Source organism: Salvelinus namaycush, chromosome 7, assembly GCF_016432855.1.
Source record: "Salvelinus namaycush isolate Seneca chromosome 7, SaNama_1.0, whole genome shotgun sequence".
NCBI classification, from domain to species: domain Eukaryota; kingdom Metazoa; phylum Chordata; class Actinopteri; order Salmoniformes; family Salmonidae; genus Salvelinus; species Salvelinus namaycush.
Genome location: NC_052313.1, coordinates 56,746,883 through 56,760,492, shown reverse-complemented (window position 1 = coordinate 56,760,492; position 13,610 = coordinate 56,746,883). Strand labels below are relative to the sequence as shown.

The 13,610-nt window shown below is 42.4% G+C and overlaps 1 protein-coding gene across 1 annotated transcript in view; it reads left to right on the top strand.

Moving 5' to 3' along the window:
- The window catches only part of LOC120050855 (interleukin-1 receptor accessory protein-like 1), an 838,450-nt gene that overhangs the window by 11,848 nt on the left and 812,992 nt on the right, over window positions 1–13,610 (top strand). Inside the window, exon 2 of the mRNA XM_038997383.1 lies at window positions 13,294–13,480. Within this exon, the coding sequence (XP_038853311.1) occupies window positions 13,294–13,480 (187 nt within the window). The remainder of the gene's footprint in view (window positions 1–13,293; window positions 13,481–13,610) is intronic.

The window sequence follows — 13,610 nt, the reverse complement described above, 5'->3', positions numbered from 1 at the left end:
TCTCTCTGCTACCACATGGCAAGGGGTACCGGAGTGCCAAGTCTATGTCCAAGAGGCTTATAAACAGCTTCTACCCCCAAGCCATAAGACTCCTGAACATCTAGTCAAATGGCTACCCAGACTATTTGTATTGGCCCCCACCCCACCCCCCCTCCCCTCTCCACACCACTGCCACTCTCTATTGTTATTTATGCATAGTCACTTTAATTAACTCTACCTACATGTACATACTACCTCAACTAACCTGTGCCCCCGCACATTGACTCTGTACCGGCACCCCCTTGTATATATTGTTATTTTTTTACTGCTGCTCTTTAATTACTTGTTACTTTTATCTCTTATTCTTGTCCATATTTTTTTTAACTGCACTGTTGGTAAGTAAGCATTTCACTGTAAGGTCTACACCTGTTGTATTCGGCGCATATGACTAATAACATTTGATTTGATTTGATTTGGTATGATAATGTGAGCAAACAGAGAAATGTCACAGAGCCACATGAGGGAATAGTTCAGGGGGAATCCGCAGTAAGCAGTTGGCTGTTCACATGCATTCAGGGCCTTCGTGTTATTAATGGTGTCTAGGCATGTCCTGTACTACCATACCTTGGCTGTCACCAGAGGAAGGAGAGACTGGATTAGTATTCCACTGCAGGGCCCAGCTGGTGATCTCTCAGTCAAATGGGACGTCCAGAGACACTCCGTCACTCAGCCACCAGTCAAGCCCTGTCCCATTGATCCAGCCCGGCCGTCACAGCCAATCAGAGCCAGAGACTAAGGAGGGAGGGGGGGCTGGAGGGGGAGGTGAGGTGGAGTGTATGATGTATTCTAGACTGTGTTTGTGTTATGTCTACCTGGCAGGCAGCTGGCTGTTGTCTGTGTGAGGCTGGGAGGTGAGTGAGTGTGTGGAGACAGAATTACCTCTTGGTGGTAATGCTTTCTAGTAACAAATGGTAGCCTTCTCTCTCTGCCCTTTGGTGAGGAAAACATACGTACACACACACACAAATGCACACACACACACGCACATGCACACACATTCCCAATTTCAATGTATTACCTTGCTCCTACTAGACAGGGGACACCTCATGTTATGGCCTTGAGTGTGATGTGAGAAATGTTTTATAAATTAATTCGCTATGAATTATGGAGTCTTCCTACTATTTAAACTCATCATAGAATACATGGTCCATTAAAAAGGATGATGAAGTACATTGTTAGGCAAATTAGAGTCATTTATTTTATCTTGAGGAAGCAGTGAACTATAGTTTTTTGGAATGACACAGGTGTAAAGGTTTTGTCTAGGAAGTAAAAACGAAATTCCACTGTGTCTGAAATACATTCATGGTACCACAAAGTGATCCTTTCAACTGTGGCACTGCATATATTGTGTGACCATTTTACAGAACGATTACTGTGTAATATTGAGGTTTTGCCCTCTGTTTAATATCTGCCACTCGACAGTAACGATGCATTGACGGTGAGCTATTACACAAATATACGTCCTAATACTTCAACCAGCCACTTGTGTGCTTTTTGTGAGGTTTCCCAAGGCCTCTCTCAGGGTGCTTCCCAAATAACACTCTATCCCCTATATAGTGCACGGTCCCTGGTCAAAAGTAGTACACCACATAGGTAACAGGGTACCATTTGGGATGCACCCTCTATGTGATTGGAATAGGATTTAATCCAGCGGATGCATGTGTTAAGGTCTGCATCAATCTGTTAGACACTCTTCACGCTTTTACTGATTGGAGATTTGTCCTGTGCTCTTGCCTCAGTTCCATTTGATTAAGCCTGAAGCCTGAATCCCAGAGGCTGCATGCGGGAGGAAATCTGAGGCTGGGATTGGCTGAGGAGATGGGTGGCGTTACCGGTCGGCTACTGGGTGATGCCACATCCTCACCTGTCACAATCGTGTGTCCTCGCACGGCTACCCAGGACAATTCTTTTGAAAGGTCACATGTTACTAATTTCTCAAATGGAAAATTGCCCCTGTACCTCACTGGGCCAATTGTGCGTCGCCCTCCCAATCACGACCGGTTGTGATACAGCCTGGATTCAAACCAGGGTGTCTGTAGTGACGCCTCTAACACTCGGGAGCCCAAACACATGACACATGAAACATATGAAAACCACATGTTTGACTCTGTTCCACTTATTCCATTCCTCCCACCAGCCTCCACTGCCGTGAACATTTGACATGAGTGTATGGTAGATATTATTAGTATATTGTAATATTACAAAATTACTCTGGAATCATCAGTAGGCTACAGCAGAGGTATTCAACTCTTACCCTACGAGGTCCGGAGCCTGCTGGTTTTCTGTTCTACCTAATAATTCATTTCCCTCACCTGTTGTCCCATGTCTAAATCAGTCCCTGATTAGAGAGGAACAATGGAGAAATGCAGAGGAACTGGTTTCTTGGTCCAGAGTTGAGTTTGAAGGGAATCTGCTATCTGTTATCGTTTTTTTGTTGTTGTTGCGACTTTTAGATTCTGTTTGAAATGAAAGCGCTATATAAAATAAATCTATTATTATTATTATCTGCACTATGCCTCCCAAGCCAAGTAGGCAGGCTGAGAGACAGGCATCAAACTAGACTTGGACCAGCAGTATCTGATAGTAGAGACACTGACCTTCTCTCGTCATATCAGATGGGTTTTTTATCTGCCAGACAAAATGTCAGAATGCACTTTCTTCCTCAGCAGAATCCAATTGACACTGCCTCCCTCCCCCATCCCCACCCTCTTCCCATCCCTCCATCGCAGCCCCCTATTCACAAACGCTAGAACTCTGAGCGAGACAACCCCTATACTACAGCTGTCACTCAAGGGAGGAGAAGCATAACATGAACAGGTTATTCAGACGTTTGGAAAAAAGAGAACGAATCAAAGTGGTTTGGAACTTGGAACTTTAAAGAGGAACTTTGACCATTTTACTCTCTCATTGGAATATGTCTGTACCAAACGGATATAGGCCTAATCAGTGTATAGGTTTCAGTATGCATGGCATTTCTGAGTGGCCATACATTTTGCCCGTAGGCTTTGGGAGGACAAATGAATAAGGTCACGGTAAAATGAAAGAGACAAATTGTTTCATAAAGTTCTGGAATCTAGTGTAAAATACAGGGTTGGGTGAAATGGTTTCCCTCAAGGCACCGTTCACTGAGGGATTAGAGACGGGGTAATAGAGCAAGACAGACTACTGCATGTTAAAGGTAACAGCACAGCTAGAGTTAGGACAGCCAAGTCACTGCCAAAAGCTCTCAGTCAGATGGATGAGATTGGAGTTCTCCATCACACCTGGAATGAAAAACGAGAACTTTGCATAAGATGTGCAGATAAAGAAAATGAAGGTGTGGTGACTAAAGTAGGTAATTGAGGGGCTGTATAACCAGTCACAAAATGAAGGTGTGGTGACTAAAGTAGATAATGGAGGTGCTGTATAACCAGTCACAAAATGAAGGTGTGGTGACTAAAGTAGGTAATTGAGGTGCTGTATAACCAGTCACAAAATGAAGGTGTGGTGACTAAAGTAGGTAATTGAGGTGCTGTATAACCAGTCACAAAATGAAGGTGTGGTGACTAAAGTAGATAATTGAGGTGCTGTATAACCAGTCACAAAATGAAGGTGTGGTGACTAAAGTAGGTAATTGAGGTGCTGTATAACCAGTCACATAATGAAGGTGTGGTGACTAAAGTAGATAATGGAGGTGCTGTATAACCAGTCACAAAATGAAGGTGTGGTGACTAAAGTAGATAATTGAGGTGCTGTATAACCAGTCACAAAATGAAGGTGTGGTGACAAAAGTAGATCATTGAGGTGCTGTATAACCAGTCACATACTGAAGGTGTGGTGACTAAAGTAGGTAATTGAGGTGCTGTATAACCAGTCACATAATGAAGGTGTGGTGACTAAAGTAGATAATTGAGGTGCTGTATAACCAGTCACATAATGAAGGTGTGGTGACTAAAGTAGATCATTGAGGTGCTGTATAACCAGTCACATAATGAAGGTGTGGTGACTAAAGTAGATCATTGAGGTGCTGTATAACCAGTCACATAATGAAGGTGTGGTGACTAAAGTAGATAATGGAGGTGCTGTATAACCAGTCACATAATGAAGGTGTGGTGACTAAAGTAGGTAATTGAGGTGCTGTATAACCAGTCACATAATGAAGGTGTGGTGACTAAAGTAGATCATTGAGGTGCTGTATAACCAGTCACATACTGAAGGTGTGGTGACTAAAGTAGATCATTGAGGTGCTGTATAACCAGTCACAAAATGAAGGTGTGGTGACTAAAGTAGATCATTGAGGTGCTGTATAACCAGTCACAAAATGAAGGTGTGGTGACTAAAGTAGGTAATTGAGGTGCTGTATAACCAGTCACAAAATGAAGGTGTGGTGACTAAAGTAGATAATTGAGGTGCTGTATAACCAGTCACAAAATGAAGGTGTGGTGACTAAAGTAGATCATTGAGGTGCTGTATAACCAGTCACAAAATGAAGGTGTGGTGACTAAAGTAGATCATTGAGGTGCTGTATAACCAGTCACATAATGAAGGTGTGGTGACTAAAGTAGATCATTGAGGTGCTGTATAACCAGTCACATAATGAAGGTGTGGTGACTAAAGTAGATCATTGAGGTGCTGTATAACCAGTCACATAATGAAGGTGTGGTGACTAAAGTAGATCATTGAGGTGCTGTATAACCAGTCACATAATGAAGGTGTGGTGACTAAAGTAGATAATGGAGGTGCTGTATAACCAGTCACATAATGAAGGTGTGGTGACTAAAGTAGGTAATTGAGGTGCTGTATAACCAGTCACATAATGAAGGTGTGGTGACTAAAGTAGATCATTGAGGTGCTGTATAACCAGTCACATACTGAAGGTGTGGTGACTAAAGTAGATCATTGAGGTGCTGTATAACCAGTCACAAAACGAAGGTGTGGTGACTAAAGTAGATCATTGAGGTGCTGCATAACCAGTCACAAAACGAAGGTGTGGTGACTAAAGTAGATCATTGAGGTGCTGTATAACCAGTCACATAATGAAGGTGTGGTGACTAAAGTAGATCATTGAGGTGCTGTACAACCAGTCACAAAATGAAGGTGTGGTGACTAAAGTAGGTAATTGAGGTGCTGTATAACCAGTCTCATACTAAAGGTGTGGTGACTAAAGTAGATAATGGAGGTGCTGTATAACCAGTCACATACTGAAGGTGTGGTGACTAAAGTAGGTAATTGAGGTGCTGTATAACCAGTCACAAAATGAAGGTGTGGTGACTAAAGTAGATAATTGAGGTGCTGTATAACCAGTCACAAAATGAAGGTGTGGTGACTAAAGTAGGTAATTGAGGTGCTGTATAACCAGTCACAAAATGAAGGTGTGGTGACTAAAGTAGGTAATTGAGGTGCTGTATAACCAGTCACAAAATGAAGGTGTGGTGACTAAAGTAGATAATTGAGGTGCTGTATAACCAGTCACAAAATGAAGGTGTGGTGACTAAAGTAGGTAATTGAGGTGCTGTATAACCAGTCACAAAATGAAGGTGTGGTGACTAAAGTAGGTAATTGAGGTGCTGTATAACCAGTCACAAAATGAAGGTGTGGTGACTAAAGTAGATAATTGAGGTGCTGTATAACCAGTCACAAAATGAAGGTGTGGTGACTAAAGTAGGTAATTGAGGTGCTGTATAACCAGTCACATAATGAAGGTGTGGTGACTAAAGTAGATAATGGAGGTGCTGTATAACCAGTCACAAAATTAAGGTGTGGTGACTAAAGTAGATAATTGAGGTGCTGTATAACCAGTCACAAAATGAAGGTGTGGTGACTAAAGTAGATCATTGAGGTGCTGTATAACCAGTCACATACTGAAGGTGTGGTGACTAAAGTAGATCATTGAGGTGCTGTATAACCAGTCACATAATGAAGGTGTGGTGACTAAAGTAGATAATGGAGGTGCTGTATAACCAGTCACATAATGAAGGTGTGGTGACTAAAGTAGGTAATTGAGGTGCTGTATAACCAGTCACATAATGAAGGTGTGGTGACTAAAGTAGATCATTGAGGTGCTGTATAACCAGTCACATACTGAAGGTGTGGTGACTAAAGTAGATCATTGAGGTGCTGTATAACCAGTCACAAAATGAAGGTGTGGTGACTAAAGTTGATCATTGAGGTGCTGTATAACCAGTCACATACTGAAGGTGTGGTGACTAAAGTAGGTAATTGAGGTGCTGTATAACCAGTCACAAAATGAAGGTGTGGTGACTAAAGTAGATCATTGAGGTGCTGTATAACCAGTCACATACTGAAGGTGTGGTGACTAAAGTAGATAATTGAGGTGCTGTATAACCAGTCACAAAATGAAGGTGTGGTGACTAAAGTAGATCATTGAGGTGCTGTATAACCAGTCACATACTGAAGGTGTGGTGACTAAAGTAGGTAATTGAGGTGCTGTATAACCAGTCACATAATGAAGGTGTGGTGACTGAAGTAGATCATTGAGGTGCTGTATAACCAGTCACATAATGAAGGTGTGGTGACTAAAGTAGATCATTGAGGTGCTGTATAACCAGTCACATAATGAAGGTGTGGTGACTAAAGTAGATCATTGAGGTGCTGTATAACCAGTCACATAATGAAGGTGTGGTGACTAAAGTAGATAATGGAGGTGCTGTATAACCAGTCACATAATGAAGGTGTGGTGACTAAAGTAGGTAATTGAGGTGCTGTATAACCAGTCACATAATGAAGGTGTGGTGACTAAAGTAGATCATTGAGGTGCTGTATAACCAGTCACATACTGAAGGTGTGGTGACTAAAGTAGATCATTGAGGTGCTGTATAACCAGTCACAAAATGAAGGTGTGGTGACTAAAGTTGATCATTGAGGTGCTGTATAACCAGTCACATACTGAAGGTGTGGTGACTAAAGTAGGTAATTGAGGTGCTGTATAACCAGTCACAAAATGAAGGTGTGGTGACTAAAGTAGATAATTGAGGTGCTGTATAACCAGTCACAAAATGAAGGTGTGGTGACTAAAGTAGATCATTGAGGTGCTGTATAACCAGTCACAAAATGAAGGTGTGGTGACTAAAGTAGATCATTGAGGTGCTGTATAACCAGTCACATAATGAAGGTGTGGTGACTAAATTAGATCATTGAGGTGCTGTATAACCAGTCACATAATGAAGGTGTGGTGACTAAAGTAGATCATTGAGGTGCTGTATAACCAGTCACATAATGAAGGTGTGGTGACTAAAGTAGATAATGGAGGTGCTGTATAACCAGTCACATAATGAAGGTGTGGTGACTAAAGTAGGTAATTGAGGTGCTGTATAACCAGTCACATAATGAAGGTGTGGTGACTAAAGTAGATCATTGAGGTGCTGTATAACCAGTCACATACTGAAGGTGTGGTGACTAAAGTAGATCATTGAGGTGCTGTATAACCAGTCACAAAACGAAGGTGTGGTGACTAAAGTAGATCATTGAGGTGCTGTATAACCAGTCACAAAACGAAGGTGTGGTGACTAAAGTAGATCATTGAGGTGCTGTATAACCAGTCACATAATGAAGGTGTGGTGACTAAAGTAGATCATTGAGGTGCTGTACAACCAGTCACAAAATGAAGGTGTGGTGACTAAAGTAGGTAATTGAGGTGCTGTATAACCAGTCTCATACTAAAGGTGTGGTGACTAAAGCAGATCATTGAGGTGCTGTATAACCAGTCACAAAATGAAGGTTTGGTGACTAAAGTAGATAATTGAGGTGCTGTATAACCAGTCACAAAATGAAGGTGTGGTGACTAAAGTAGATAATTGAGGTGCTGTATAACCAGTCTCATACTGAAGGTGTGGTGACTAAAGCAGATCATTGAGGTGCTGTATAACCAGTCACAAAACGAAGGTGTGGTGACTAAAGTAGATAATTGAGGTGCTGTATAACCAGTCACAAAATGAAGGTGTGGTGACTAAAGTAGGTAATTGAGGGGCTGTATAACCAGTCACAAAACGAAGGTGTGGTGACTAAAGTAGATAATTGAGGTGCTGTATAACCAGTCACAAAATTAAGGTGTGGTGACTAAAGTAGGTAATTGAGGTGCTGTATAACCAGTCACAAAATGAATGTGTGGTGACTAAAGTAGGTAATTGAGGTGCTGTATAACCAGTCACAAAATGAAGGTGTGGTGACTAAAGTAGATCATTGAGGTGCTGTATAACCAGTCACATACTGAAGGTGTGGTGACTAAAGTAGATCATTGAGGTGCTGTATAACCAGTCACAAAATGAAGGTGTGGTGACTAAAGTAGATAATTGAGGTGCTGTATAACCAGTCACAAAATGAAGGTGTGGTGACTAAAGTAGGTAATTGAGGTGCTGTATAACCAGTCACAAAATGAAGGTGTGGTGACTAAAGTAGATAATTGAGGTGCTGTATAACCAGTCACAAAATGAAGGTGTGGTGACTAAAGTAGGTAATTGAGGTGCTGTACAACCAGTCACAAAATGAAGGTGTGGTGACTAAAGTAGATCATTGAGGTGCTGTATAACCAGTCACAAAATGAAGGTGTGGTGACTAAAGTAGTTAATTGAGGGGCTGTATAACCAGTCACAAAATGAAGGTGTGGTGACTAAAGTAGATAATTGAGGGGCTGTATAACCAGTCACAAAATGTTTATGATGCATCAGAGTTCCATCTTATCCTCTTTCCCCTACATGAATAACAGATCCTGCATGGAGAGAAAAACAGGGCTGTGTGTGTGTGCGTGTGTGCGTGTGTGCGTGTGTGCGTGTGTGCGTGTGTGCGTGTGTGCGTGTGTGCGTGTGTGCGTGCGTGTGTGCGCGTGTGTGCGTGTGCGCGTGTGCGTGCATGCGTGCGTGTGTGTGTGTGCGTGCGTGCGTGCGTGCGTGTGTGTTTGGGGGAGAGACATTTAATGACTGCAAAAACACCAGCAAATCAGCTCCAAGTGATTTTAATTTTGGAAATGTATTCCAAAGTATTCCAACGCATAGCAGAGAGATATATGTGTTCGTATACAAATGTAAGCAAGGTTTGGAATGATTATGTTTTAGTCAAATATTATATCTGTTTGTGCTTCTTGCGGTCAATTTGCAGTCTACAAATGATTTGTAATTATGTTCTGGCCCCCTGACCATCCACTCAAGAAAAGGTCGTCCCACGGCTGAATCTAGTTGATGATCCCTGGCAGAGAAGACCAACATGTGTCTCTCTCCATAGTCATTTATGGAGACGTGAAATCCGCAAGCGGCTGAGTAGCTCAACATTTTGGGCCTTCTCTCCAGAGACAGAGGCTAAGTGGAGGCCTGTTGGCCCAAAGTGAGGTTTGGGGAGTGGGCAGTTAATCACCTGGCCTCGTGTGCTGACAGATGAGTTATGGAGCAGGCCACAGGTAGGGCCTCAGTCCTCCCACCACTCCTCACCGCCTCCCACCGCAGCACGCCACGCCAACCTGACCTTCGCTTGGGTCATAAATAATGCACTGACCATAAAAGACTGATTATGGGTAATCTGTATCCCTGGTCTGTCTGGCCACTGGGTGCAGGTTGTCATCAGTGCTGATTTGGCAGCTGCTGGCTGGCTGGTTGTTTGCCGAGCTCTGGACTGAGCTGGACTAGCATGCCTCATGGTGGAGCCTGATGTACCAGCAAGGTCCAGCTAAAGGTCATGTCCCGCTGTCCATGGCACTGGCTTCACCAGTGTGTGAGATTTTGATGTATAGTCCAGTCTAATATAAGCGGATGTGTTAAGGGTTGAAAGGAGTTTGACAATTGTCCAAGTTATCTTTTTATTGAGTGACGGGGATTTATTGTAAACATTTGTGACAATGTTTATACATTATTATTACTTTAAGGTATACCTCTAATGAGAATCAACAAGTGTTCAATTTCCTGCTCTATTAAAGTAGAACTTGCAGATCTTTTAATTAAGAATTCAGTAATGAATTAATCCCACAGGTACCTTGCGATCTGAGGAGAATGGTTTCACATTAATTCTACAGCTTGGAGCTATAATATCACAGGGAACAGATACTGAGTTAAAGTAGAGGGACTTATGTTCCATCTTTCTCTTCAACCAAAACAAGGGAGATGATGTCATAAATGAGGTTAGGAGAGAATAATTAAGAATGGATGTAATGATTTTACCAAGTTGGTTTTGCCAAGATGGGCCCTTGGTATCTGATTTCAATTACAATAATGTGTGATTAATAATTTATCAAGCTCCTGAAATAATGACCTTGTCCTAAAAATTATGAATTGTTTTTGACATGAGAGTAAGCAAGAGCGGGGAATAGTTTATCCACAATGGTACTGTTTTACATTACACCCCAAATAGGTCTTTTTGACCTATTTGTAAAAAGTGGCTGTACTATACTGATCCAACAATCATTATTTTAATAAGGTGAGGTAGTCAGTTCATCGTTGACCTACCATCCATTAATCCTACCCTGGATTTGACTAGATGAGATACAGCTTTTGTCAGAATTGACTTTTTGTAGTAGGTCAGGAGAACTTAAGTAGCAGGTTAAGGGAATTTACATAGCAGGTTAGGAGAATTAGGTTAAGTTTAGGTAAAGGGTTATCTAAAATGCCCAAAAAACTACTTTTGCCGTCAATATCACAAAAAAATGTATCCCTTCTAGCCATGACCTCCTTCCCTGTCGCATATTGCAACAACCATTTCTATTATGGAAACAAATCCTCCATTTGCCCTCCGGCTCTCTGTGTGCAAACTGTCAGCCAAGGTGTTCTCCACTCTAATATGAACTGCATGGTATCTGTCTGTCATTGCCTTGACATTGCACAGCAGCCTCTCGCCAGACATGCTGTCATTAATATTGTGGTATTACCTTGGTATAACCAATATATCCAAAAGTATACTCAGCTGAATACTTTAGTATGCACTATGCCAGTGTTTCCCAACTCCGGTCCTCAAGGACCCAGTACAGTACAGTACATGTTTTTGTTGTGGCCCTCGACAAGCACACCTGTTTCTACTTGTCAACTAATCATCAAGCCCTTGACAAGTTGAACCAGGTGTTTTTGTCCGGGTCTACAACAAAAATGTGTGCTAATGGGGCTACTGGAGGACCGGAGTTGGGAACCACTGCAGTATACAGAAGCCTATACTTCCTGTCTAGTAGACATTTAGTTAAGAGTATACAGTAATTGATGTACAGTGGACTGAAAGCGGTGTGTTTGTCCTGGCCACATTGTTCATGAATATACAGTATAGATAGTGCTACTGACTGAAAACAAAGCGGTACTGTTCTCCATCCTCCTGGCTCTCTTGCTTAAAAGGCAGTGTGACGGATGTGAACCGTTGGAAAGACATCGTAGGACAAAGTGTTGGCCCGGGCCATCGATCACTCAACAGCCAGGCTGACACTATTCTCTCTCTCTCTCCCACCGGGCGAGTTTATCAGCACTGCCCAGAATATTTAACAGGGGGAGCGGACCCGGGGGATCTCATTTGCACAGGTGTCCATCTGGTGCAAGTTGTCTGGGATAATCTCCACATCATGTCGCATTTGCATCCTCCGCTTCATAAAATGGGCAGACTTAATCGGACAGACCGCGGTGCCCAGTAGAGGGTGTGTCTGACTATGGACCGACCGGGCCTTTGCTTACTGCTTGCTAATCTGCAAGGCTGCGCTAATGCCGTGGCAATTATAGAAGGATTCCACTTGTTTATAATTGGTTGTTGGTTCAGCCTCAAATCTGTGTTACCAGCTTGCGCCCCTGAAATTACCCAATGAGGTTTTCCTAAATGTTGTCATTTGTTGAAATCTGTAGACCAGAAGGATTTGATATTATGGGCCAATTGATACAGTGCTTACCCTCTTGAAGAACTAGGCTACACAGCTACTGATGATAGTCGTGAGTGGAGACAATCTTATTAGCTATAGATGCAGAGACGGATCAAAGGTCACACTGATTGAGCTCATTGATCACATTAGGCTGGCTTTTCCCTCCGACATTGTATTGAATTCCCTGCACACTCAATACCCCTGTCCATTGATTCCAAAAATCCATGGATCCTTGCCTAAGAATCACTCATCTGGAGTCAAAGGCCAAACATGAACCTGTTTACCTAGCCATAGAAAACCTCAACCAGGTGTGATGACTGATGTATTACTATGGCTGTGGAAGGGTATACTGCAACCGACTCAAACTCCCTGCTCATTCATGTGAGCATGCTACTGGAGTTCCTGCTGGTGTGGGCCAATTGTTATTGAACAGTTGTACAGATTCAACACAGAGTGATTATTAGACTGAGCACAGTGAAATTGTACCACACAGTATGGGGCCATAGTGTTGTACATGACTGGGTTGCCAGACCTGGCATTTACATTATACCCTCACAGCTTTCTCAACTATATACTATGCATTACAGTCACAGCTGTAGTCCTCTGAGCTGATAGGCTTTTCTCTATCAGGTCTGACCAGTTACAAAATATCAATTCTGGCAAGTAATTTTCTGCTAGCTTGCGCTGTATCTGCATAACGCGTCGAAACAAAAGGCTCAGTCAATCTTCACTGCTGTTGACTTTCAGAACTGCCGTTCTGCATTAGCCCTCGTCTCCCTTCCACCTCCGTTTTCACCACTTTTCTTTTGTCGTTGCCATCGATCATTTGTGATAGCCAGGTTCATCTCTCCCGCATCATTTACATTCCTCCTGGATGGGTGAGAAAACACAATGCAGCTCTGTATGAACGGACAACCAGCCACGGCTGAATGGAGGTGAAGAGATGATTTTTCACGTTGACGAGAGAGTAGAATGTCAAACTTTCCCATATTCTCCCCCCAAACCAGATGGCTCACTGTATCTGAGTGTCAATGGTTTAGATCAAACAAGTAGGGCTGACTCTAAAAGCTTAATGAGTTAAGAATGTTTATATCCGTTAGAAAAGTATCTGCATTTACTTTCCAAAGGTATACTGGACCAAAATATAAACGACTTTTACTGAGTTGCAGTATATATAAGGAAATCAGTCAATTGAAATACATTCATTTGGCCCTAATCTATGGATTTCCCATGACTAGGCAGGGGCACAGCCATACGCCCTCCCACTGGGGAGCCAGGCCCAGCCAAGCAGAATTACTTTTTCCCCACAAAAGGGCTTTATTACAGTTTATTACAGTTTCATCAAATGTATACTGTATCAATACCTGTCAACATATAGTGATAGTGGCGTGAGAGAAGAATGTTCTGCAAAAATGATTAAACTTATTGATTTGTTCACTTGTGTTTTGCAGGAATTCCACATATTGTATGAAAGTGTCCATGTCACTGACAGTGGCGGAGAACGACACAGACCTCTGCTACAACTCCAAAATGAGGTACTTCGAGAAGGCAGAGTTAAGCAAAAGTAAAGATATCACCTGTCCGGACATTGAGGATTATGTACAGCCGGGGAAGGAGCCAGAGATAGTATGGTACAAGGTAAGAGTCCACTATAACATTATGTATGTAATTTATTTCAGATTGAATGCTATAGAGGCAGTTTCAAGGATACAAATGAAGGCAGTTCTCCACTGAGCCTGCTTTTTGGCCCAGGATTAGGCCTAGTATG